This window comes from Panicum virgatum, chromosome 4K, assembly GCF_016808335.1.
Source record: "Panicum virgatum strain AP13 chromosome 4K, P.virgatum_v5, whole genome shotgun sequence".
In the NCBI taxonomy this organism is placed as follows: Eukaryota; Viridiplantae; Streptophyta; class Magnoliopsida; order Poales; family Poaceae; genus Panicum; species Panicum virgatum.
The window spans coordinates 41383905-41410398 of NC_053139.1; the positions used below are offsets into that span (position 1 = coordinate 41383905).

Below are 26494 nucleotides of genomic sequence, written 5' to 3' on the forward strand. Positions count from 1 at the left end.
GAACCGCTTCCGCTACCCCCATCACCACGTCTAGCCTCCCCGCCCCGACGAACACGCCCCGCCTCCCATGCCGCCGCCCCGCCTCGCCGCGCCCTTCCCCTGAGAGCGCGCGCGCCCACGCCGATCGCGCCGCGCCGAGCCGCGCCGGCCATGGCTCCCGCGGCCCTCCACCTGCTCGCGATCCTCTGCCTCGCGTCGCTCCTCGCCGGGGCGGCGGCGGCGTCGGCGGGGTGCGGCGTGAACACGAGCCTGGAGGGGTACCGCGCGGACCTGCGCATGTCGCAGCACCAGCTCCGCGGCCGCATGGAGGTGCTCGACGGCTGCTCGTTCCGCGTCGCCGCGCTCGACCTCCTCCCGGGATCGGCCTCCGCGCGGTGGTGGCGCGCGGACGGCACCGACCTCGACGCCCTCGCGCGCGGCGAGCCCGCGGCCGCCGACCCGCTGGATCGCACCTTCCGGTCCGAGTCCCTCGTGTTCCGCCTCCTCCCGGGCGTCTCCTGGCCGCGCGTCCCCGTCCTCGCCGCCTACGACCCCCTCACCTCCTCCCTCTTCGGCTTCGTCCGCCTCTCCGCCGGTGCCAACGCCTCCTCCGATCCCTCATCCTCCTCCGCGTCCGCGGCGCCCACCATGCTCGACTCCTGCGCGCAGCTCTCCCCGCGCTTCCGCGTGCGGTGGACGCTCCACGAGGCGAACAACTCCGTCGACATCGGCCTCGAGGCGGCCGTCGGGTCCGAGTACTACATGGCGTTCGGGTGGGCGCAGCCCGGCGTGGCCGAGGCGTCCGTGATCGGCGCCGACCTCGTCGTCGCCGGCTTCACCGAGGACGGCCTCCCGTTCGCCGACGACTACTACGTCACCAACAACAGCGAGTGCCTGCTGCGCGAGGACGGCTCGGTCGAGGGCGTCTGCCCGGACACGATCTACGGCCGCAACGGCTCCGCCGCCCTCGCCAACGACACGCGCCTCGTCTACGGCCACCGCCGCGATGGCGTCTCCTTCGTGCGCTTCTCGCGCCCGCTGGTGTCCAAGGACAGCAAGCACGACGTCGCCGTGAACGCCGCCCGGAACATGACCGTCGTCTGGGCGATCGGGCTGCTGCGGCCACCGGACTCGCTCCGGCCGTACTACCTGCCGCTGGTGAGCCGCGGCAGCGCGTCCGCCGGCACGGCGTTCGCCTTCGCCAAGCTCAAGCTGTCGGACGCCGGCAGCGGGTGCGTAGGGCCGCTGGACGCCGACGACAAGGAGGACCAGGCGAGGATCACGTCCGAGCGCAAGACGCCGCTGGTCGTGACGGTGGGACCGGCACTGCACTACCCCAACCCGCCCAACCCCGACAAGGTCCTCTACATCAACAAGAAGGAGGCGCCCCTGCTCAAGGTGGAGCGCGGCGTGCCGGTCACCTTCTCCGTCGAGGCCGGGCACGACGTGCCCTTGTACATCACGTCTGACCCTGTCGGCGGCAACGCCACGTCCAGGAACACGCCCGAGGTCATCTACGCCGGCGGACCCAAGGCGGAGGGCGTGCCGGCAACACCGACGGAGCTCGTCTGGTTGCCCGACCGGAACACGCCGGACCTGGTGTACTACCAATCCTTGTACGATCAGAAGATGGGCTGGAAAATTCAGGTGGTTGATGGAGGACTCAGCGACATGTACAACAACAGTGTGCTACTGGACGATCAGCAGGTGACATTCTTCTGGACTCTCTCTGGCGACTCCATTAACATTGCTGCGCGAGGTGAGAAGAAGAGTGGCTACCTTGCAATCGGCTTCGGTAGCGCAATGGTGAACAGCTATGCTTATGTTGGGTGGGTCGACGGCAATGGCAAGGGGCATGTCAAATCTTACTGGATCGACGGGAAGGACGGGATGAGTGTGCACGAAACACACGAGAATGTTACACACAAGAGATGCCGGTTGGAAAATGGCGCCATCATATTTGAGTTCACTCGTCCGTTAACACCTTCGTGCATTGGAAGGGTGGAATGCAAGAACTTGATCGACCCGACCACTCCTCTGAAGGTCATTTGGGCAATGGGTGCTCAGTGGTCATCAGGCCCCCTGAGTTTGAAGAACATGCACTCGGACACAAGCAATCGTCCTATCAGGATTCTTCTGTTGAGCGGTTTGGCTGAGGCAGTGGAGGATCTGCGCCCGGTGCTTGCTGTTCATGGGTTTATGATGTTTGTGGCATGGGCTATTTTGTTCCCAGGGGGGATCATGGCTGCGAGATACCTGAAACATCTGAAAGGCGATCTCTGGTTCCAGGCCCACATCTATCTGCAGTATTCAGGCACAGCAGTAATGCTCTTGGGCGTTCTGTTTGCAGTTGCTGAGCTCCGAGGTTTCTCTTTCAAGTCCAGACATGCTAGAATTGGTGCGGTAGCGTTTGCATTCGCATGTGCGCAGCCAATAAATGCGTATCTTAGACCGTATAAAACTGAGAATAGAGAACCGTCATCAAGAAATAGGATCGTTTGGGAGTATCTGCATCTTTTTACCGGGAGGTCTGCTGCCCTTGCTGGTATCGTGGCTCTCTTCACAGGCTTGCAGCATCTTGGGCACAGGTATGGCAGTAAGAACATCAAGGGACTTACTTGTGGGCTAATCTTATGGTTTTTAAGCATTGCTTTGGTAACGGCTTATTTTGAGTACTTGGCGATTAAGCGGAGAAGAGATGGCACTGATGGCCTTTCAGGAAAATGGGTGCTTGGCAACACCGAGGAAGATGATACAGTTGATCTTTTGCAATCAGACAGGGTAGTCAGTAAAATGGAATCTAATTCATCATCTGAGCCTATGGAAGTACAGCTTGAGCCACTTAAAGGATGAGATACTCTTTTCAGTATACATGTCGATTAAAAAAAAAGGATTTTAGTTCAAATTCTTTATAGGTAGAACAAGCAGATGATATACTTCTCAGGATAAAAGAGGGTTCAGTTCATATTCTTTTTTGATATAAGGAAATGGTGAGATTCCCATCTTTGACTTCTTGAGAGGTATTTACCACATGGTGTAGAATATATTTTTCTTGTTTTCCGGAGCTTATTAGGCCCTCTTGTCTTTAATCTCCTAACTTCTTAGCGACCATGTATGTATCTGCACAATTTTGGTATAGTTGAGACCGAAAGAGGATACAATTATTTTTGAAAGATCCTGAGAATTTTATGAACCATTTTTGTATATGGAGTCCTGACATCTTTTAGATGATATTGTGATTTGTTATATATTATGGTTTAGTATACATTATATGTTACTTGGAACTAAAAATAACCATCCAATGAAATCGCAGCGCCTGTACTGTAGTGGAACTAGTGATCCACAATTTATCTGTGGCTAGTGGCTACAGTTGTCTGTTGTGCTATTTTTCACATTCTTAATCATTAGGTTCATGGCAATATACGCCAACCTGATGCTTTGGTGCATTTTTTGCTTCCTGTTCAAATTGGCCAAATGACCAGAAATACATTTACATCCATACTCGTACTCACCCTTATCAGCCAAAACATGGATTTCCCTTTTGCTACCGTGACAAGCAGGTCTGTTTGAAAGTGGTTGTCCACTTATCTTGCAATTCCACTAACGTGTTGCAGGTTGTTGACCCTGAAGATCGTCCACTACAACGATGAGTTGGCTCCAATCTTCTTCAAGGAAAACAGAGCAGGTACGCTACTTACTATTCCCCCCCTTTAGCTGTTACCCTCGTATTATATCGTGTTCGGTGATATCGACGTCAACCTGCATGTTAGGTCCATATTGTTTCAGTTAGGTGTTGGCACTCCGTCAGATCTGGATCCCTTGTTGGTTGGCTTGCCACCTTGTTAAGACACCAGGGTTAGGTGATGTCTGGTGAAGGGACAAAATCAGCAGCATGTTACATGAGTCCCTTTGTCCTTTGCCATGAAGGGTCTTTGGTCTTGTCTTTGCCATGAAGCTTAGTGGCCAACATGTTGCAGTTGCACAAGTCCAGGCATTGCTGAGTTTTGTATGGCCCAACAACGAACGGGAAAGTTCTTCTGGTTCAAGTGGATGCATATGCTGCTCTGGAGTTTGGGTTTCTGGCGTCTAAACTGTTGATAGCATTATTAGAGAAACAAAGCCCAAGCTTAGCCTCGGAAGGACTGGGCCAGATAAAGGGAGGCTATCCTCTGATGGTCTTCCATGCTTCAACAATACTGTGCTCTATATGTCAGAGCCTGGAAGCAGTGGCAGCAACACATTTGGAATCAGTTTTAGCCATGGTTCAAGGAAGGGCAAATGTGCATGTGTGTTTTAGGATCTAGTGGTCCTAATTCCTAAAGGAAATCACCCTGGGTGTTCCAGACATAGAAAGCCAAGTGACTCTGAAATCTTATTTCCTAAGATATGTTGTAATGTTTTACCCTGACAACTGTTAAATGTATATGTGAATTGCAGATGATAAGAATCATAATAGCTCCTGCCATGTTAGCTTTGCTTCTCCTGCATCCTGGACTGTAATTGTAGTTCGAGACTCATTTCTGAACTGGAGTCGCAGAATGGATAGCCTGCCCCAGATCTAAGAGCAGCAGGTTTAATAATCCCGCCCGCCTGCCAGCTGTATGCATGCGCATGCGCCTGCTGCTGCGCTCGCTGCGAGCTGCAAGCGGGCCCACCTGCAGAGATGCATGCGTCCACTTGAGCCGGCGGCTGATGAAACGCCCGCTTTCTTCTCTCCTCCATATAAGATTTAGCCTGCTTGTAGCCTGTCATAATACTGGCTCAAAAGACAATACTGGACGGGCCCATCCCAAGCACTTTTGACCCCCAATGCTAATTCTACGATCGACCGGACGTAACTTTAGTTACGGTCGATCCGACCGACCGTCCGCCACATGTGTCCTTGTTTCCTTTTCCTAGTTTTTCTTTCATTTGCCATTCCCTTTCCTCCTCTCTCGCGTTCCCCATTTCCTTCCCTTCCCTCCTCCCGATCTACAGCGGCGCCGCCAGGAGGCGGCTCGAGCGCTGTCGGCGGCGCACTCCGCCGCGAACGTCCAGCGGTTACCCCCCACACCCAACCTCTTCCTCTCGTTTCCTATCCATTTATTCCTCCTCTATTGTCTTCCCTCACCTAGGTTTTCCTGGCGCCGCCAAGAGCTAAGTCGATCCGCGCCCATCGTTCGTTGCTGCTCGCCGAGGAGGCGGCTCGGGCTCGACCTCGACACGCTCCAGTGCTGGAAATGGAGATGGAGCTGGGGATGGCGTGGATCTCACAGAAGCGAAGGCGGATGTGACAAGCTTCGACCGCGAGAGGGCGATGCGACGTGAGCGGGCCGCTTCCTATGAGCTGTGGTCGGAGCATGGCGTTGTAGGCGGCGGATCCTGCGGTGTTGGTTGCTCCGACTCTATGCGCAGTGCTTATGGCTGGATCAGGCAGTAGGCACGGTGGTAGCTTGGCAGGCCAACGCTGAGCCGCTGACGCAACAAGCAAGGGACCCCAGACATTTGCTAGCATAGTACACTTGCGATTCGTGAGCCTTCCACCTCGTTGTCTTTTTTTGTTCCCCATGCCTAATGCATTTCTGATCTCTGTGTTGTTGGCAGGGGAGGTGTGCAAGGCTATCATTGATGGATCCAAGTAAGTTTTTGGTTTGCCCGTCAAATGATTGATGAATTGCCTATGTGGGGCACTGACGCACCATCTATGTTATCAGTGTTAGTGTGTGTGTCACCTCTGTTAAGTTGTTTCCTAGATTGATCAGATTTCATGTTATACTTGGTTGGACGTTGCTAGTTAGTGTGTGGGGCATTGACGCCATTAAAACAATGCCCCCTGTTGTGGCAGAACCGCCTAAATTATCCCGGCTCAAGTGCGTAAACCATCACCATAAAAGCAACATTAGCTTAAACGCACTTCAAACGGAACAATTTTTGGTCTGTCGGGTAACGTCCCGATACAACCACCGATTCTCGGATCGAACAAGCATACCTCGCACGAAGGCGAGTCCAGAGATATTACAACCACAAATTTTACAACACAGGCAAGTTCAGTAGTGATTACAAAATAGTTCAAACCATTATTACAAAACCAACTTAAGTAAAACAGTTCTACAAAACATAATTATAAGTTCAGAGTCTAAACAGCGGAAGATGAAACACGATTTCTACAACACGTCGCCAAAAGTATACCAAGCTAGCCCAAGCCGGGTATCACTCGTCATAGTCATTGCCGGCCGAAGACGTATCCCATTCTACGGACCAGCCAGGAGGCAAAGCGCAAGGATAGGTCAAGCTAGCGATCTGATCCTCAAAACTCATACCTGAAAAAGGATTTCAACAGCAAGGCTGAGTATTCTAATACTCAGCAAGACTTAACCGACAACGGGTATAAGTAGCCCACCTTAGCTAGACTATGCAAGGCATTTGTAAGGCTCTGGTTTTCCTTTGCTGAAAAGCAATAAAGAGTAGGTCCTTACTTTCAAGTTTTAGCTTCAAGATTCTAGTTGATTAACCATTCTATGTAAGCATCTACTAACCAAACATGGTGGAACTTCTAAGCAAGCATCAAGATTAATAAGAATATTGTTGCTCTTATTACTCTGTGTGGCAAAGAGATCAAGCAGTCTCATTTCATCGTGAGAGGCGGACGATTCTGAATCGAAATTCAACCTTGCAAGGGTAACCTAGCACACACGTCTGGAATACCGTCGGGTCATTCCCAAACAACCGTTAACCTTTCTTTCCGGCTTGTGGATAGTGCCACTCTCCCCGACTACAGGGCTCCAAGGCCGAACCTTGTCCCTAGAAGTCGTAGTGTTGCGCAACATATAATAAAACCTATCCCTACTGAGAGAGTGGGAGGTATATCCACTCCCCGGTCCAATCGGCTACTAGGCTTGCCGCGTACCATATTTACGGCATGTGACTAGTACTTTCAAAAACTTAACCAGCACTACCACACACCGCGACCTTAGCAAGTTCATCAACACAGACGGGGTCTCACATAGGACATAATATCGAACACAACCCCGTCCGTCGTCCTTATATTGATAACAGAAAGTAAACAAGCAATTCCTATAAAGCTCGCGAGTGACAGGCAATCACTCGACTTTTACCGTTCCTATAAGCTTAGCAGATAGTCGAACTCAGGTCTAGTGTTCAGTACATAGGTTCCTAGGATCATGCATCTAGGGTTTTCAATTCAAATCCTAAGAACTGTAAATGCACAAGTAAGTAACAACAGTAAATGATAATAATTTGAAATATAGGTTATGTCCGGGGCTTGCCTTCTCGGTAATTGCTAACTATTTCAGCGCTAGGCTCTTCCGAACTTTGGTTCGGGGCTTCAGTTAGTTCCGCAGTGTTCACTTGAGTTTCGAGATCACCTCCGTCAGATTCCGGGATCAGCTCGTACGTCCCGTCCGATAAGGCAGTCGTGTCTATATGCAATGCAAGAACAACATTAAAAACAAACATGGGTAATCGTTTATAGAGTAGTTAAATAACAAATTTAACTACACAAGGCATTATGATCAACAGCACAAAAGAAGTTAACTAACTTCACAAAATGAGTGGTGGTGATTTTCCTATACAAGTAAGTCATGGTTTGTAAATAAATTAACAAATCAGAGTACAAATAGTACTAAAATCTACCAAAATTACCCTAAACAGAACGTGAACAAAGTAATCTACCCTGTAAAAATCATGCCAAGACATTTAACCATTTAAACACAAAAAATCATTTACTACGATAACATCTAGAACAAGCAAGAATTACACAGGTCAAACTAAAGAAGATCAGAAGCTCAAAATTTAACATGAGATCTACACAGGGATGATCTAGCTACTGTGAATTTTTCATGATTTTATCTACATAGAATTTATTCTGAGAAAATAAACAAAACAGACATCAGTTTAACAAAAATCAATTTTAACTACTGATCTAGCCATGAACTGAAGCTTAAACTTCCTGGACAAACTAAACTACTCAAAAAGAACATGTCAAAATAAAATCATGATTTATTACAAACAGAAACTATTTACCATAAATAAAGTGTACTAAACAAAGATTAAAACAAATAAATAGCTACACAAGAGAACTGACCATGAAATTTTTATAGAAAAGCTAGTGTTACATAAGTAAACTACCACCAAAATTTCATAGCAATATTAGCTTTCAAGCACCAGATAAGAAAAAGATTAAACATCTAGTATTTCTTTATCTAGTGACACAAAACCATTTATACAGCAAAAACTTGCAACTAAAGCCTAACATATTATGGTTCTACTGCATAGAGCTCTTCAAAAGGATTCCAAAACATCAAGATTTGCTATTTTACGAATTTTCTATGAATTGATCTAGAATTTCAAAGTTCACTGAAAATATTACAAAGCAGCCCCTACTGGCACTATTCATCTGAGTCTAGGCCTATGCAAATAACCCCCTGGGTTTTCTTTCCTTTCAACCCGAGGTCCCTGGGCCGGGTCAGAGAGGGGAGGCGGCGGTTGACCGGCCGTTTCCCGGCGAGGGGCTCACCGGCGGCGAGAGGGGAGGGGTGCGTGAGCTTCACGGGTGCAAGGCGCACCTCTGGGTGGCCTAGGGTTGCGCGGAGGGGCTCGGAAGCGGCGGCTCGGCGGAGCAGGGCGGGTCGGCGGCGGAGGCAAGCGACGGCGAGGGTGCTCCGGTGAGGTTCAGGCGAGGGGAAGTGGCCTGGGAGCTGCGCGAGGTCGAGGCGGTGCTAAAGGTGGGGGCTGTAGGGGTAGAGCGGGTCTGGGGTGGCGGCTCCGCGGCGGGGTGAAGCTCGCCGGCGTTCGGGGTGAGCGGCGGCGGCGTTCTGGGGCGTGGGGTTAGGGAACTGGCTAAAAGAGGAGGGGAATAGAGCGCGGGGCTTCTTGTAGTGCTCAGGCGCGCGAAAGATCGAGAGCTGGGCCTCGGGTTTGGGCTCTCCACGGCGGCGTCGCGGTGGCGGCCGCCGGGGAGGTTCTGGGCTCGGCGGGGGCGCGTGGCGAGGGGTGGGGGCTCCAGCGCGAGGCAACAGGAGGGGGAGGAGCTCGCCGGCGACGCGTGGGAGCCAGCGCACGGCGAATTGATGGCCGGGAAAGCCGGGAAGGCGTCGGCGGGCGGCGCTGTCGGTGGCCGGCGGCGAGAAGCAGAGCAGAGAGGGGGAGATGGTCATAAGGGCGATTTTGCAATTTCCAAAAGTTCCAGGGATCTTTCTGTAAACAAGCAATAACTTTTAAACCAAAGCTCAAATGGAAAAGTGCCCAACATGAAAGTTGTTCAACTTTTCAAGATCTACAACTTTTATGTTGTGCAAAAATTTATTTGACCAAAGATTCAAGAGTTAAAATTAAAAATCGTTGAAGGATTTTTGAATTCCAGGAATTTTGTCTTTTTCAAAGCAATTTCACTTCAAATGTAGACCTTTAAGCAAAATTGACTACCATGCATTAAATGCACTGAAATTTTGCACAAACACCCTCCACTAAAACTATAATTACACAACCTATTCAACACAACTGCAGAAAGGACCTTGCATAAAATCATAATTACATATATACCCTTTCATAATTACAAAAAGATCCTTTTTAAGCATTTCAAGCACATGATGCAAAGCAAACCTACACCATTACTGTGCGGACACTTATTTAATTATTGTGCAAACACCCGGGGTGTTACAGCCTTCCCCCCTAAAAAGGAATCTCGTCCCGAGATTACAGGAAGAAAAGGGTGCAAAGAATTGGTACCTGGATTGGTTCTAAGAAAGTCGGGAAAGTTTCTTTGAAGAAAATTTTCAGTTTCCCAAGTAGCTTCTTCTACCGTATGCTGATTCCACTGGATTTTGTACATTTTAACTTTCTCCCTTCTAGTACTTCTTTCTTTTGTGTCAAGAATCTTGATTGGATACTCCGTATAAGATAGATCGGATTCAATTTCGATATCTTGTGGTTCAAGGATTTCAGTAGGTACCCTGGTGCACTTCCGAAGTTGTGAGACATGGAAGACATCATGAACGGCGGCCAACTGAGATGAAAGACGAAGTCGGTAGGCAACGGGTCCACAAGTTTCGATAATTTCAAATGGTCCAATGTATCGGGGTGCTAATTTTCCTTTTAAGCCAAAGCGTTGAACACCTTTAGTAGGAGATACTCGCAAATATACAAAGTCTCCTACCTCGAATTGTAAAGGATCTCTCCTTTTGTCTGCATAACTTTTCTGTCTTGATTGAGCTGCTTTAAGATTAACCTGGATAATTCTGACTTGCTCCTCTGCCTCCGAAACTAAATCTGGCCCAAAAATTTTGCGTTCTCCAGCTTGTGACCAATTCAAAGGAGTTCGACACCTTCGACCGTATAATGCTTCAAATGGTGCCATTTGCAAGCTGGATTGATAGCTGTTATTGTATGAAAACTCTGCCAGTGCTAGGCACTTAACCCAATTCTTGCCGTATTGAATAACACATGCTCTCAACATGTCTTCAAGGATTTGATTGATTCGTTCAGTTTGCCCATCTGTTTGTGGATGATAAGCCGAACTACGAATCAATTTTGTTCCAAGGGATTCCTGCATTTGCTCCCAGAAACGTGCTATAAACTGAGGCCCACGATCAGAAATAATCGTCTTTGGAATGCCATGTAAACGAACAATCTGATCGAGATAAATCTCTGCGTACTTCTTGGCAGAATAAGTGGTGTGTACTGGAATAAAATGAGCGGTCTTGGTGAGTCTATCAACGATTACCCAAACAGAATCATGCCTATGAGGAGTAATGGGTAAACCAACGATAAAATCCATACTGATGTCCTCCCATTTCCAGGATGGAATAGATAAAGGTTGGAGAGTACCAGCTATTTTACAAGTATGCTTCTAAAATCAGAGTTTCACTCACTCATGGTTTAAGCACACTAACACTTATCTTATAAGGATTCATACTAGAAATTCCTTAACAAGCTCATGTAGCAACTGCAAATATTATGAACCAATTAAACATCAACCAAATATGTATGCACTTCCTAACCGTCCTCACAAGATAGACAATTGCCCACTATGGTTGGGCTTACGGGGTTAGCACGGTGGTATACATAAATACGGCTCTCCCTATATAGCTAGTCGATACATTCTAACCGTTCTTATCTTAACAAATCGCGGTTAGTGTTCCTGCAGAAGATTGACAGAACATAAATATATATCCCCAATGAACCTTTCATGCCAGCACTCATGAAAGCGTTCCCAGACATTACCGCTCACTATAGAAGCGGCAGCCATACAATTTCCGCCGTATGGCCAACGTTAACATACGCTACTTAGTGGCGTATTCACTTGTTCCTTTACTCCCAATATAGTCGACCGAGATCGGTATATTGGCAGCAGCTCAAGTAAGTCACTGCTTGAGCGCAGCGTTCGGTTCGCATCACCGACGGGAAGGTCAGACTCCCTCAGCTGACTGAGTACACTTTACTCCCAATATAGTCAACTAATAGTCGGTATATTGGAAGCACCTCAAGTAAGCCACTGCTTGAGGGCAGCGTTCGGCTCGCATCACCGACGGGAAGGTCAGACTCCCTCAGCTGACTGAGGATCCTTACCATCTTACCTCACGTAGGTGCGTCGTTACAAGAATTAAGAGTTGCTTGTGAGTATGGTTTGACAAAATGTAAAGTGCTGGAAGTCAGATAACATAAACCATACAAAAAAATAACCACCTAGTAATTCCCATAAATTCCCTAGGACTTTACGTTCTAAACACAACTCTTAACGAATCCAACGTAGTTTTCCGAAATTCTTTATGGTTCCAATTTTATATGGAAAACGATTTTTAAGGTTCCAACACCTCTGGTATATGCTTGTAGCTCTGATGCCAGCTGTGGCAGAACCGCCTAAATTATCCCGGCTCAAGTGCGTAAACCATCACCATAAAGGCAACATTAGCTTAAACGCACTTCAAACGGAACAATTTTTGGTCTGTCGGGTAACGTCCCGATACAACCACCGATTCTCGGATCAAACAAGCATACCTCGCACGAAGGCGAGTCCAGAGATATTACAACCACAAATTTTACAACACAGGCAAGTTCAGTAGTGATTACAAAATAGTTCAAACCATTATTACAAAACCAACTTAAGTAAAACAGTTCTACAAAACATAATTATAAGTTCAGAGTCTAAACAGCGGAAGATGAAACACGATTTCTACAACACGTCGCCAAAAGTATACCAAGCTAGCCCAAGCCGGGTATCACTCGTCATAGTCATTGCCGGCCGAAGACGTATCCCATTCTACGGACCAGCCAGGAGGCAAAGCGCAAGGATAGGTCAAGCTAGCGATCTGATCCTCAAAACTCATACCTGAAAAAGGATTTCAACAGCAAGGCTGAGTATTCTAATACTCAGCAAGACTTAACCGACAACGGGTATAAGTAGCCCACCTTAGCTAGACTATGCAAGGCATTTGTAAGGCTCTGGTTTTCCTTTGCTGAAAAGCAATAAAGAGTAGGTCCTTACTTTCAAGTTTTAGCTTCAAGATTCTAGTTGATTAACCATTCTATGTAAGCATCTACTAACCAAACATGGTGGAACTTCTAAGCAAGCATCAAGATTAATAAGAATATTGTTGCTCTTATTACTCTGTGTGGCAAAGAGATCAAGCAGTCTCATTTCATCGTGAGAGGCGGACGATTCTGAATCGAAATTCAACCTTGCAAGGGTAACCTAGCACACACGTCTGGAATACCGTCGGGTCATTCCCAAACAACCGTTAACCTTTCTTTCCGGCTTGTGGATAGTGCCACTCTCCCCGACTACAGGGCTCCAAGGCCGAACCTTGTCCCTAGAAGTCGTAGTGTTGCGCAACATATAATAAAACCTATCCCTACTGAGAGAGTGGGAGGTATATCCACTCCCCGGTCCAATCGGCTACTAGGCTTGCCGCGTACCATATTTACGGCATGTGACTAGTACTTTCAAAAACTTAACCAGCACTACCACACACCGCGACCTTAGCAAGTTCATCAACACAGACGGGGTCTCACATAGGACATAATATCGAACACAACCCCGTCCGTCGTCCTTATATTGATAACAGAAAGTAAACAAGCAATTCCTATAAAGCTCGCGAGTGACAGGCAATCACTCGACTTTTACCGTTCCTATAAGCTTAGCAGATAGTCGAACTCAGGTCTAGTGTTCAGTACATAGGTTCCTAGGATCATGCATCTAGGGTTTTCAATTCAAATCCTAAGAACTGTAAATGCACAAGTAAGTAACAACAGTAAATGATAATAATTTGAAATATAGGTTATGTCCGGGGCTTGCCTTCTCGGTAATTGCTAACTATTTCAGCGCTAGGCTCTTCCGAACTTTGGTTCGGGGCTTCAGTTAGTTCCGCAGTGTTCACTTGAGTTTCGAGATCACCTCCGTCAGATTCCGGGATCAGCTCGTACGTCCCGTCCGATAAGGCAGTCGTGTCTATATGCAATGCAAGAACAACATTAAAAACAAACATGGGTAATCGTTTATAGAGTAGTTAAATAACAAATTTAACTACACAAGGCATTATGATCAACAGCACAAAAGAAGTTAACTAACTTCACAAAATGAGTGGTGGTGATTTTCCTATACAAGTAAGTCATGGTTTGTAAATAAATTAACAAATCAGAGTACAAATAGTACTAAAATCTACCAAAATTACCCTAAACAGAACGTGAACAAAGTAATCTACCCTGTAAAAATCATGCCAAGACATTTAACCATTTAAACACAAAAAATCATTTACTACGATAACATCTAGAACAAGCAAGAATTACACAGGTCAAACTAAAGAAGATCAGAAGCTCAAAATTTAACATGAGATCTACACAGGGATGATCTAGCTACTGTGAATTTTTCATGATTTTATCTACATAGAATTTATTCTGAGAAAATAAACAAAACAGACATCAGTTTAACAAAAATCAATTTTAACTACTGATCTAGCCATGAACTGAAGCTTAAACTTCCTGGACAAACTAAACTACTCAAAAAGAACATGTCAAAATAAAATCATGATTTATTACAAACAGAAACTATTTACCATAAATAAAGTGTACTAAACAAAGATTAAAACAAATAAATAGCTACACAAGAGAACTGACCATGAAATTTTTATAGAAAAGCTAGTGTTACATAAGTAAACTACCACCAAAATTTCATAGCAATATTAGCTTTCAAGCACCAGATAAGAAAAAGATTAAACATCTAGTATTTCTTTATCTAGTGACACAAAACCATTTATACAGCAAAAACTTGCAACTAAAGCCTAACATATTATGGTTCTACTGCATAGAGCTCTTCAAAAGGATTCCAAAACATCAAGATTTGCTATTTTACGAATTTTCTATGAATTGATCTAGAATTTCAAAGTTCACTGAAAATATTACAAAGCAGCCCCTACTGGCACTATTCATCTGAGTCTAGGCCTATGCAAATAACCCCCTGGGTTTTCTTTCCTTTCAACCCGAGGTCCCTGGGCCGGGTCAGAGAGGGGAGGCGGCGGTTGACCGGCCGTTTCCCGGCGAGGGGCTCACCGGCGGCGAGAGGGGAGGGGTGCGTGAGCTTCACGGGTGCAAGGCGCACCTCTGGGTGGCCTAGGGTTGCGCGGAGGGGCTCGGAAGCGGCGGCTCGGCGGAGCAGGGCGGGTCGGCGGCGGAGGCAAGCGACGGCGAGGGTGCTCCGGTGAGGTTCAGGCGAGGGGAAGTGGCCTGGGAGCTGCGCGAGGTCGAGGCGGTGCTAAAGGTGGGGGCTGTAGGGGTAGAGCGGGTCTGGGGTGGCGGCTCCGCGGCGGGGTGAAGCTCGCCGGCGTTCGGGGTGAGCGGCGGCGGCGTTCTGGGGCGTGGGGTTAGGGAACTGGCTAAAAGAGGAGGGGAATAGAGCGCGGGGCTTCTTGTAGTGCTCAGGCGCGCGAAAGATCGAGAGCTGGGCCTCGGGTTTGGGCTCTCCACGGCGGCGTCGCGGTGGCGGCCGCCGGGGAGGTTCTGGGCTCGGCGGGGGCGCGTGGCGAGGGGTGGGGGCTCCAGCGCGAGGCAACAGGAGGGGGAGGAGCTCGCCGGCGACGCGTGGGAGCCAGCGCACGGCGAATTGATGGCCGGGAAAGCCGGGAAGGCGTCGGCGGGCGGCGCTGTCGGTGGCCGGCGGCGAGAAGCAGAGCAGAGAGGGGGAGATGGTCATAAGGGCGATTTTGCAATTTCCAAAAGTTCCAGGGACCTTTCTGTAAACAAGCAATAACTTTTAAACCAAAGCTCAAATGGAAAAGTGCCCAACATGAAAGTTGTTCAACTTTTCAAGATCTACAACTTTTATGTTGTGCAAAAATTTATTTGACCAAAGATTCAAGAGTTAAAATTAAAAATCGTTGAAGGATTTTTGAATTCCAGGAATTTTGTCTTTTTCAAAGCAATTTCACTTCAAATGTAGACCTTTAAGCAAAATTGACTACCATGCATTAAATGCACTGAAATTTTGCACAAACACCCTCCACTAAAACTATAATTACACAACCTATTCAACACAACTGCAGAAAGGACCTTGCATAAAATCATAATTACACATATACCCTTTCATAATTACAAAAAGATCCTTTTTAAGCATTTCAAGCACATGATGCAAAGCAAACCTACACCATTACTGTGCGGACACTTATTTAATTATTGTGCAAACACCCGGGGTGTTACAGCCTTCCCCCCTAAAAAGGAATCTCGTCCCGAGATTACAGGAAGAAAAGGGTGCAAAGAATTGGTACCTGGATTGGTTCTAAGAAAGTCGGGAAAGTTTCTTTGAAGAAAATTTTCAGTTTCCCAAGTAGCTTCTTCTACCGTATGCTGATTCCACTGGATTTTGTACATTTTAACTTTCTCCCTTCTAGTACTTCTTTCTTTTGTGTCAAGAATCTTGATTGGATACTCCGTATAAGATAGATCGGATTCAATTTCGATATCTTGTGGTTCAAGGATTTCAGTAGGTACCCTGGTGCACTTCCGAAGTTGTGAGACATGGAAGACATCATGAACGGCGGCCAACTGAGATGAAAGACGAAGTCGGTAGGCAACGGGTCCACAAGTTTCGATAATTTCAAATGGTCCAATGTATCGGGGTGCTAATTTTCCTTTTAAGCCAAAGCGTTGAACACCTTTAGTAGGAGATACTCGCAAATATACAAAGTCTCCTACCTCGAATTGTAAAGGATCTCTCCTTTTGTCTGCATAACTTTTCTGTCTTGATTGAGCTGCTTTAAGATTAACCTGGATAATTCTGACTTGCTCCTCTGCCTCCGAAACTAAATCTGGCCCAAAAATTTTGCGTTCTCCAGCTTGTGACCAATTCAAAGGAGTTCGACACCTTCGACCGTATAATGCTTCAAATGGTGCCATTTGCAAGCTGGATTGATAGCTGTTATTGTATGAAAACTCTGCCAGTGCTAGGCACTTAACCCAATTCTTGCCGTATTGAATAACACATGCTCTCAACATGTCTTCAAGGATTTGATTGATTCGTTCAGTTTGCCCATCTGTTTGTGGATGATAAGCCGAACTACGAATCAATTTTGTTCCAAGGGATTCCTGCATTTGCTCCCAGAAACGTGCTATAAACTGAGGCCCACGATCAGAAATAATCGTCTTTGGAATGCCATGTAAACGAACAATCTGATCGAGATAAATCTCTGCGTACTTCTTGGCAGAATAAGTGGTGTGTACTGGAATAAAATGAGCGGTCTTGGTGAGTCTATCAACGATTACCCAAACAGAATCATGCCTATGAGGAGTAATGGGTAAACCAACGATAAAATCCATACTGATGTCCTCCCATTTCCAGGATGGAATAGATAAAGGTTGGAGAGTACCAGCTATTTTACAAGTATGCTTCTAAAATCAGAGTTTCACTCACTCATGGTTTAAGCACACTAACACTTATCTTATAAGGATTCATACTAGAAATTCCTTAACAAGCTCATGTAGCAACTGCAAATATTATGAACCAATTAAACATCAACCAAATATGTATGCACTTCCTAACCGTCCTCACAAGATAGACAATTGCCCACTATGGTTGGGCTTACGGGGTTAGCACGGTGGTATACATAAATACGGCTCTCCCTATATAGCTAGTCGATACATTCTAACCGTTCTTATCTTAACAAATCGCGGTTAGTGTTCCTGCAGAAGATTGACAGAACATAAATATATATCCCCAATGAACCTTTCATGCCAGCACTCATGAAAGCGTTCCCAGACATTACCGCTCACTATAGAAGCGGCAGCCATACAATTTCCGCCGTATGGCCAACGTTAACATACGCTACTTAGTGGCGTATTCACTTGTTCCTTTACTCCCAATATAGTCGACCGAGATCGGTATATTGGCAGCAGCTCAAGTAAGTCACTGCTTGAGCGCAGCGTTCGGTTCGCATCACCGACGGGAAGGTCAGACTCCCTCAGCTGACTGAGTACACTTTACTCCCAATATAGTCAACTAATAGTCGGTATATTGGAAGCACCTCAAGTAAGCCACTGCTTGAGGGCAGCGTTCGGCTCGCATCACCGACGGGAAGGTCAGACTCCCTCAGCTGACTGAGGATCCTTACCATCTTACCTCACGTAGGTGCGTCGTTACAAGAATTAAGAGTTGCTTGTGAGTATGGTTTGACAAAATGTAAAGTGCTGGAAGTCAGATAACATAAACCATACAAAAAAATAACCACCTAGTAATTCCCATAAATTCCCTAGGACTTTACGTTCTAAACACAACTCTTAACGAATCCAACGTAGTTTTCCGAAATTCTTTATGGTTCCAATTTTATATGGAAAACGATTTTTAAGGTTCCAACACCTCTGGTATATGCTTGTAGCTCTGATGCCAGCTGTGGCAGAACCGCCTAAATTATCCCGGCTCAAGTGCGTAAACCATCACCATAAAGGCAACATTAGCTTAAACGCACTTCAAACGGAACAATTTTTGGTCTGTCGGGTAACGTCCCGATACAACCACCGATTCTCGGATCGAACAAGCATACCTCGCACGAAGGCGAGTCCAGAGATATTACAACCACAAATTTTACAACACAGGCAAGTTCAGTAGTGATTACAAAATAGTTCAAACCATTATTACAAAACCAACTTAAGTAAAACAGTTCTACAAAACATAATTATAAGTTCAGAGTCTAAACAGCGGAAGATGAAACACGATTTCTACAACACGTCGCCAAAAGTATATCAAGCTAGCCCAAGCCGGGTATCACTCGTCATAGTCATTGCCGGCCGAAGACGTATCCCATTCTACGGACCAGCCAGGAGGCAAAGCGCAAGGATAGGTCAAGCTAGCGATCTGATCCTCAAAACTCATACCTGAAAAAGGATTTCAACAGCAAGGCTGAGTATTCTAATACTCAGCAAGACTTAACCGACAACGGGTATAAGTAGCCCACCTTAGCTAGACTATGCAAGGCATTTGTAAGGCTCTGGTTTTCCTTTGCTGAAAAGCAATAAAGAGTAGGTCCTTACTTTCAAGTTTTAGCTTCAAGATTCTAGTTGATTAACCATTCTATGTAAGCATCTACTAACCAAACATGGTGGAACTTCTAAGCAAGCATCAAGATTAATAAGAATATTGTTGCTCTTATTACTCTGTGTGGCAAAGAGATCAAGCAGTCTCATTTCATCGTGAGAGGCGGACGATTCTGAATCGAAATTCAACCTTGCAAGGGTAACCTAGCACACACGTCTGGAATACCGTCGGGTCATTCCCAAACAACCGTTAACCTTTCTTTCCGGCTTGTGGATAGTGCCACTCTCCCCGACTACAGGGCTCCAAGGCCGAACCTTGTCCCTAGAAGTCGTAGTGTTGCGCAACATATAATAAAACCTATCCCTACTGAGAGAGTGGGAGGTATATCCACTCCCCGGTCCAATCGGCTACTAGGCTTGCCGCGTACCATATTTACGGCATGTGACTAGTACTTTCAAAAACTTAACCAGCACTACCACACACCGCGACCTTAGCAAGTTCATCAACACAGACGGGGTCTCACATAGGACATAATATCGAACACAACCCCGTCCGTCGTCCTTATATTGATAACAGAAAGTAAACAAGCAATTCCTATAAAGCTCGCGAGTGACAGGCAATCACTCGACTTTTACCGTTCCTATAAGCTTAGCAGATAGTCGAACTCAGGTCTAGTGTTCAGTACATAGGTTCCTAGGATCATGCATCTAGGGTTTTCAATTCAAATCCTAAGAACTGTAAATGCACAAGTAAGTAACAACAGTAAATGATAATAATTTGAAATATAGGTTATGTCCGGGGCTTGCCTTCTCGGTAATTGCTAACTATTTCAGCGCTAGGCTCTTCCGAACTTTGGTTCGGGGCTTCAGTTAGTTCCGCAGTGTTCACTTGAGTTTCGAGATCACCTCCGTCAGATTCCGGGATCAGCTCGTACGTCCCGTCCGATAAGGCAGTCGTGTCTATATGCAATGCAAGAACAACATTAAAAACAAACATGGGTAATCGTTTATAGAGTAGTTAAATAACAAATTTAACTACACAAGGCATTATGATCAACAGCACAAAAGAAGTTAACTAACTTCACAAAATGAGTGGTGGTGATTTTCCTATACAAGTAAGTCATGGTTTGTAAATAAATTAACAAATCAGAGTACAAATAGTACTAAAATCTACCAAAATTACCCTAAACAGAACGTGAACAAAGTAATCTACCCTGTAAAAATCATGCCAAGACATTTAACCATTTAAACACAAAAAATCATTTACTACGATAACATCTAGAACAAGCAAGAATTACACAGGTCAAACTAAAGAAGATCAGAAGCTCAAAATTTAACATGAGATCTACACAGGGATGATCTAGCTACTGTGAATTTTTCATGATTTTATCTACATAGAATTTATTCTGAGAAAATAAACAAAACAGACATCAGTTTAACAAAAATCAATTTTAACTACTGATCTAGCCATGAACTGAAGCTTAAACTTCCTGGACAAACTAAACTACTCAAAAAGAACATGTCAAAATAAAATCATGATTTATTACAAACAGAAACTATTTACCATAAATAAAGTGTACTAAACAAAGATTAAAACAAATAAATAGCTACACAAGAGAACTGACCATGAAATTTTTATAGAAAAGCTAGTGTTACATAAGTAAACTACCACCAAAATTTCATAGCAATATTAGCTTTCAAGCACCAGATAAGAAAAAGATTAAACATCTAGTATTTCTTTATCTAGTGACACAAAACCATTTATACAGCAAAAACTTGCAACTAAAGCCTAACATATTATGGTTCTACTGCATAGAGCTCTTCAAAAGGATTCCAAAACATCAAGATTTGCTATTTTACGAATTTTCTATGAATTGATCTAGAATTTCAAAGTTCACTGAAAATATTACAAAGCAGCCCCTACTGGCACTATTCATCTGAGTCTAGGCCTATGCAAATAACCCCCTGGGTTTTCTTTCCTTTCAACCCGAGGTCCCTGGGCCGGGTCAGAGAGGGGAGGCGGCGGTTGACCGGCCGTTTCCCGGCGAGGGGCTCACCGGCGGCGAGAGGGGAGGGGTGCGTGAGCTTCACGGGTGCAAGGCGCACCTCTGGGTGGCCTAGGGTTGCGCGGAGGGGCTCGGAAGCGGCGGCTCGGCGGAGCAGGGCGGGTCGGCGGCGGAGGCAAGCGACGGCGAGGGTGCTCCGGTGAGGTTCAGGCGAGGGGAAGTGGCCTGGGAGCTGCGCGAGGTCGAGGCGGTGCTAAAGGTGGGGGCTGTAGGGGTAGAGCGGGTCTGGGGTGGCGGCTCCGCGGCGGGGTGAAGCTCGCCGGCGTTCGGGGTGAGCGGCGGCGGCGTTCTGGGGCGTGGGGTTAGGGAACTGGCTAAAAGAGGAGGGGAATAGAGCGCGGGGCTTCTTGTAGTGCTCAGGCGCGCGAAAGATCGAGAGCTGGGCCTCGGGTTTGGGCTCTCCACGGCGGCGTCGCGGTGGCGGCCACCGGGGAGGTTCTGGGCTCGGCGGGGGCGCGTGGCGAGGGGTGGGGGCTCCAGCGCGAGGCAACAGGAGGGGGAGGAGCTCGCCGGCGACGCGTGGGAGCCAGCGCACGGCGAATTGATGGCCGGGAAAGCCGGGAAGGCGTCGGCGGGCGGCGCTGTCGGTGGCCGGCGGCGAGAAGCAGAGCAGAGAGGGGGAGATGGTCATAAGGGCGATTTTGCAATTTCCAAAAGTTCCAGGGACCTTTCTGTAAACAAGCAATAACTTTTAAACCAAAGCTCAAATGGAAAAGTGCCCAACATGAAAGTTGTTCAACTTTTCAAGATCTACAACTTTTATGTTGTGCAAAAATTTATTTGACCAAAGATTCAAGAGTTAAAATTAAAAATCGTTGAAGGATTTTTGAATTCCAGGAATTTTGTCTTTTTCAAAGCAATTTCACTTCAAATGTAGACCTTTAAGCAAAATTGACTACCATGCATTAAATGCACTGAAATTTTGCACAAACACCCTCCACTAAAACTATAATTACACAACCTATTCAACACAACTGCAGAAAGGACCTTGCATAAAATCATAATTACACATATACCCTTTCATAATTACAAAAAGATCCTTTTTAAGCATTTCAAGCACATGATGCAAAGCAAACCTACACCATTACTGTGCGGACACTTATTTAATTATTGTGCAAACACCCGGGGTGTTACACCTGTTACGTTGTTTTCTGTATTGAACAATGTTATACTTGGTTGGACGTTGTTTTCTGGATTGATCAGATTTCATGTTTTCTGGAACTTGAAGCCATGAATTCAGTTAAACAAGAATGACTAGTTCTTAGCAATGCAGAATTTCTTTTACCAGAGAATTTATACATGTTAAGCACTGAACATTTCCTACCTAGGTTACATGTCAGTGTCATACATGGTTTTTGATGCTCATGCTGGATGCAATACTATTCATATACTCTGATGATGTTCCTAATCAGTCTTACTGAGTGACATGAGTTTAGTTGCTTGCTGATTAGATCCAGTAATACCTTACTTAACCTTGTTGTCTTGCCAGTTGTTTAATACAAAGAGGCCATTGTTTTACTGCTGTAGAATTTTATATGTGTGGAAATAGACACAAGGTGCTTGCCAATTTTAATAATAGTGCATTTTATTTTTCTGCAATGCTTTCAGATAATTTGGCCCCTATAGTATTGATTACTTTACTTTCCTTTGTTTTCTTACAGTTCAAAGTTGATATACTAGAGTCTATAAATCTGTGTGGTACATTTAGCACCGAGTTCGCAATGGTAATATACTTTATCCACATTTTTTATACGATTTCTTATTTAAGCAAGCCCCCCTACTAAACAACTATATTTTTTGCTTGTTGTAGAACTGTTGAATGTTTGGTCAAGCAGAAGGAAATATGAGGATGACAGTGATTCATTTGATGAGTCCTTAGGGGGGGATGATCAAGGTGAGCTAGATGTGTGTAGTGCACAACTCCCTACTATCTCATTTTTGTCAGTTATGAATTTTTGACAGATTATCAGCTAGATTATCATGTGTGGAATTTTTGTTTTTGCGCTTATACCTTTGCCCAGCATATGAACCATCTGATCTCATTTTCACCAACTGGTCACACTTAATTTATTAATTAATTGGATTGCATAAGGAAGCTTCTACAGTTTAATTCTTGCGATGCCAGCTTCTGAATGGGTTACTCACATAGTACTGCCATTCTCGTCCTAACTGGTTATGGTCAGTCACATAATACTGTCATTCTCATCCTAACTGGTTAGGGTTAATTACGTCATACTGCTATTCTCGTCCTAATTGGTTAGGGTCAGTCACGTAATACTTCAATTCTTGTGCTAACTGGTTAGGGTCAGTATAAGTTTCCAAATTTTATGCATTCATTAATTTTTACGGACACACTTTTTTTTCAAAAGTTTTTTTCATTCAATTTTTATCATTCTTTTCCACAAAAAAGTATACAATATTTTTCACCTTACCTCTTGAAAATTTTTTCTTTTTCCAAATTTTCTATGTATCTTATATTTTTAATAAAATTATTCTTTGATAATTTTCTCCCTCTAATTTTTTCTGCAAAATCATCAAATCAAAAATTTTAGTTGAATTATATTTTTTACCTCAAAAGTTTTCTAATCATCTATTTTTTCCCAATACGAAATGTTTATTTGTTGATAATATATGCTTGTTCAAAAAATGTTTACATTCAAAAAAAATTTCATATTAAAATTTTCTACAAAAAAATTTTATCCTCAACTCTTTTTTGTCCTGCTCTTTTTTTTTGACAATATGCTTCTTTAAAGTTTACTTTAAAAAGTTTCCTTATACAATTTGTTTCATCTTACCTCTTGAAAAAATTTCTATCCAAATTTTCTATCATTGAAAAATTTTCAATCCCTAATTTTTCCTGCAAAATCATAAAATAAAAAAATTACATTAATTATATTTTTTACCTCAAAAGTTTTGTCATCATCTCTTTTTTCCCGTACGAAATGTTTTTTTGTTGAGAATATATGATTGTTCAAAAAATATTTACTTTCAAATTTTTTTCCTAAGTAAGAGTTTTTAGTATAAAGTTTTTTTCTCAATTTTTTTGTACTGCTCTTTTTTTTGTTGACAATATGCTTCTTCAAAAAAAATTATTTTAAAAAATTTCATCATTATAATTTTCTAAAGCAAAATTTTTATATATCTTTTTTGCCCAGCCTTTTTTATTTGTTTCTCATCTTTTTTGTTTCAACTAATATTTTTTCTATTTATTTTTTTAGAAAAATATCTTTTCCAAATTGTTTCATTTTTCTTAAAATGTTTCCTGGAAAAGTTTTGTCTTAATATTTTCTGTTAATTATATTTTATACCCAAAAGTTTTGTCATCACCTTTTTTTGCTATCAAAAAGTTTACTTTAAATTATTTTTCTTATCATTAAATTTTTTTGCCCAATCAATTTTATCCAATAGTACAATATTTTTGTCAACATTTTTTTGTTTTGTCTTTCTTCGTACTTCACTGAGACCATATACTTCACGTCATACTATCATACTCGGCCCAACGAGTTAGGGTGCTCTGGATTTTTTTAGGATTCGACTCCATGACCATTTACTTTTTTAAAAATGGCTTTTTACTATATACTATGGATGACATGCTTTCCTTTTAGGGTTACTCACGTAGTACTGCCATTCTTGTCATAACTGGTTATGGTCAGTCACATAATACTGTCATTCTCGTCCTAACTGGTTAGGGTCTATCACGTCTACTATTCTCGTCCTAACTGGTTAGGGTCAGTCACGTAATACTTCTATTCTTGTGCTAACTGGTTAGGGTCAGTCACGTCATACTATCATACTACGACCCAACTGATTAGGGCCAATCATTTTTACACTAGCCATAATCTCCCCAACTGATTAGGCCCCACCTCGTTAACTTGCCATACTCGGCCCAACTGATTAGCACTAGCAGCTAATCAGAAATTTATCTCTATCGCTGTCATTTTAGTTGTATATTATAGCAGAAGTGTCCACCAGAACCACCATATGTTTTTTTTTCATCATGCAGACTGTCAGTGATTTGATTACCTCATACACTAATATTATACACATAAATTCTTAACTACTCCATTAGAATATACAATTTATTGACTATATTTTTTAATTGATTACCAATCAGCGGGGGTAAGCATGCAACTGTACTGAATTCTACAGAAACCAAGGCCCTATACATGCATGCCCCGTCTGAACAAGGCCATATACTGAATTCTACTCGAATCCAAACTTTTCAAATATTCAGAAGGGTCAGGACCATTAAATTAGCTACATTTTCGGAGCATTGACCTAATTAACTGCTAACTGTACTAGTGGAGCATTGACCTAGATAATTAGCAGCAAAATCTCATAATGCTAATATTACACTTTGAATGTTACCTCATACTGCTTCTATTTTTTTAGGGAATCAAGTTGGACAACTACACAGCAAGGATGAAAAGGCAAGCATAAAAAATTATGCTACTTTTTCTTCATTTTTATCCATTCCTTTTTATTTCATGACAAATTTTATATATCTTGTCACTTACAGGTACAGCAAAAAGTGATTTTGTCATCAGCTAACATTGGAAGAAGATGTTATATTTTATATTTTTTCTCTCAAAAAACATCGTGCTTTGTTGATGACTGTATTTATTTTTGGTCTCACACAGAGAGGTTACATGAATGAATGGTCTTTTGTTTCATGTACTATTTTTTTACCATCAGCTTATTTTTTGGACGTACAAATAAAAATATCGTGTTTTAATATTTTTCTGATTGAAACTAACTTTTATGTTACACCCCCCAGCCAAATCAATACCCATTTTCCCATGGTCCCGAAAAAGTTTAGCTTCATAAAAGAAAATTTAATATTGCTAAAAGGAAACGGAAATTCTATTTGGCGGGCTGGCCGCTCGCAGCTGCTAAAAGAAAAGGGGAATTTCAAATTTTCTGGCTGCTCCAGCCGCTTAAACAAAAGGGGAATTTTAATATTCCCGCTAGGGCGGGTGGTGGGAGGAATCGGTATGTTTTCCAAATATGGAAAGAAAATGATGGTCGGAGAATCGACCGTGCGATCCAACTTCTTACGGTTGCCCGCAAACTAGCAAGGCCCCTTTTGACCCAGCCATGTTTTCTACCGAACCTGACTTTTGCTGACGAAACGGACCTGCATTTCAGTTTGTCTGATGTCTGAACCATCATCTCCTCCACTGCCATGATTGCTGAGTCCACTCCGGCCCGCTGCCTCATTTGATGGAGATGGTCCCTGCAACGCATTGCCAACATGGTGCATGATCTGTGGACCTGGCAACCTGATGCACCCGGCATATATGGTGAGGAGAGCCTGCCTATGCTTATACCCATATTCGTTCAAATACTGTCCATAGTTGATATGATCTTTTCATTTAATTAAGAAGAAAGTGGTGATAAGGTTGTACCTGAATGCATACCCTGCAAGCATGCTCTGTAAAATTGCAAACTGAAGTACGACCGGATTATAATAGGAATTTGTCTGCTAGTGCGAGGACAGTAGCACGATAACGACACATCAAACAGACGACAACACAATATGTGCAAGTTCATCAGACAGTTTCAGTGTAGGCTGCTTGTGAGCTATGTTCTAGAATCTGAGCTTGTTTTCCTAGAATCTCAGCTTGTTACTTCTGAGTTCTACTGCACAAGTGAACCTTTCATGTTTTTAAAATGGATAGGCAGCCTAAACTTTGGCATGAAGCAGACCAACCTCCGAGGCTTGTCGTCACTCCACATGGCATCCTGCAGTTCTGAATGCTTAACTGTCTCCATACTCCATAGTTAGGTTCCTGAGCCCCCCAGAAATCAATCCCATATCAATAATCTCTGGTCCACCTGCTTAAATGTGCCCACATCAAGCAGCCGCAGGGAATCCAATTGTGATGAATGCAACCCCATATCATATTAAGCCACCAAAGAAATCCCTCTAAGCCACC

At 44.3% G+C, this 26494-nt stretch overlaps 1 protein-coding gene and 1 long non-coding RNA gene across 5 annotated transcripts; both read left to right on the forward strand.

The window, feature by feature from the left end:
- On the forward strand, positions 1-26389 carry LOC120704101 (cytochrome b561, DM13 and DOMON domain-containing protein At5g54830-like). 4 transcript variants are annotated; one of them, XM_039988354.1, is made up of 3 exons: positions 59-2567; positions 3594-3664; positions 25704-26389. In XM_039988354.1, the coding sequence occupies exons 1-3, from the start codon at positions 151-153 to the stop codon at positions 25742-25744; spliced, it is 2529 nt and encodes an 842-aa protein (XP_039844288.1). In that variant the 5' UTR covers positions 59-150; the 3' UTR covers positions 25745-26389. The 4 variants fall into 4 exon arrangements, with proteins under 4 accessions (XP_039844289.1, XP_039844288.1, XP_039844286.1 ...); XM_039988352.1 differs by lacking the exon at positions 25704-26389 and adding an exon at positions 3750-4466 and having other exon boundaries at positions 64-2999; XM_039988351.1 differs by lacking the exon at positions 25704-26389 and adding an exon at positions 3750-4466 and having other exon boundaries at positions 64-2969.
- On the forward strand, positions 21963-24989 carry LOC120704103. The gene is made up of 4 exons (XR_005687455.1): positions 21963-22111; positions 22217-22279; positions 22366-22449; positions 24948-24989. It is a non-coding gene; the product is annotated as an uncharacterized LOC120704103 (long non-coding RNA).
- Positions 26390-26494: the final 105 nt, after the last annotated feature.

Bases quoted from the DNA above. Each gene is read 5' to 3' on its own strand.
- LOC120704101 (XM_039988355.1), top strand. From the start codon at position 151: ATGGCTCCCGCGGCCCTCCACCTGCTCGCGATCCTCTGCCTCGCGTCG.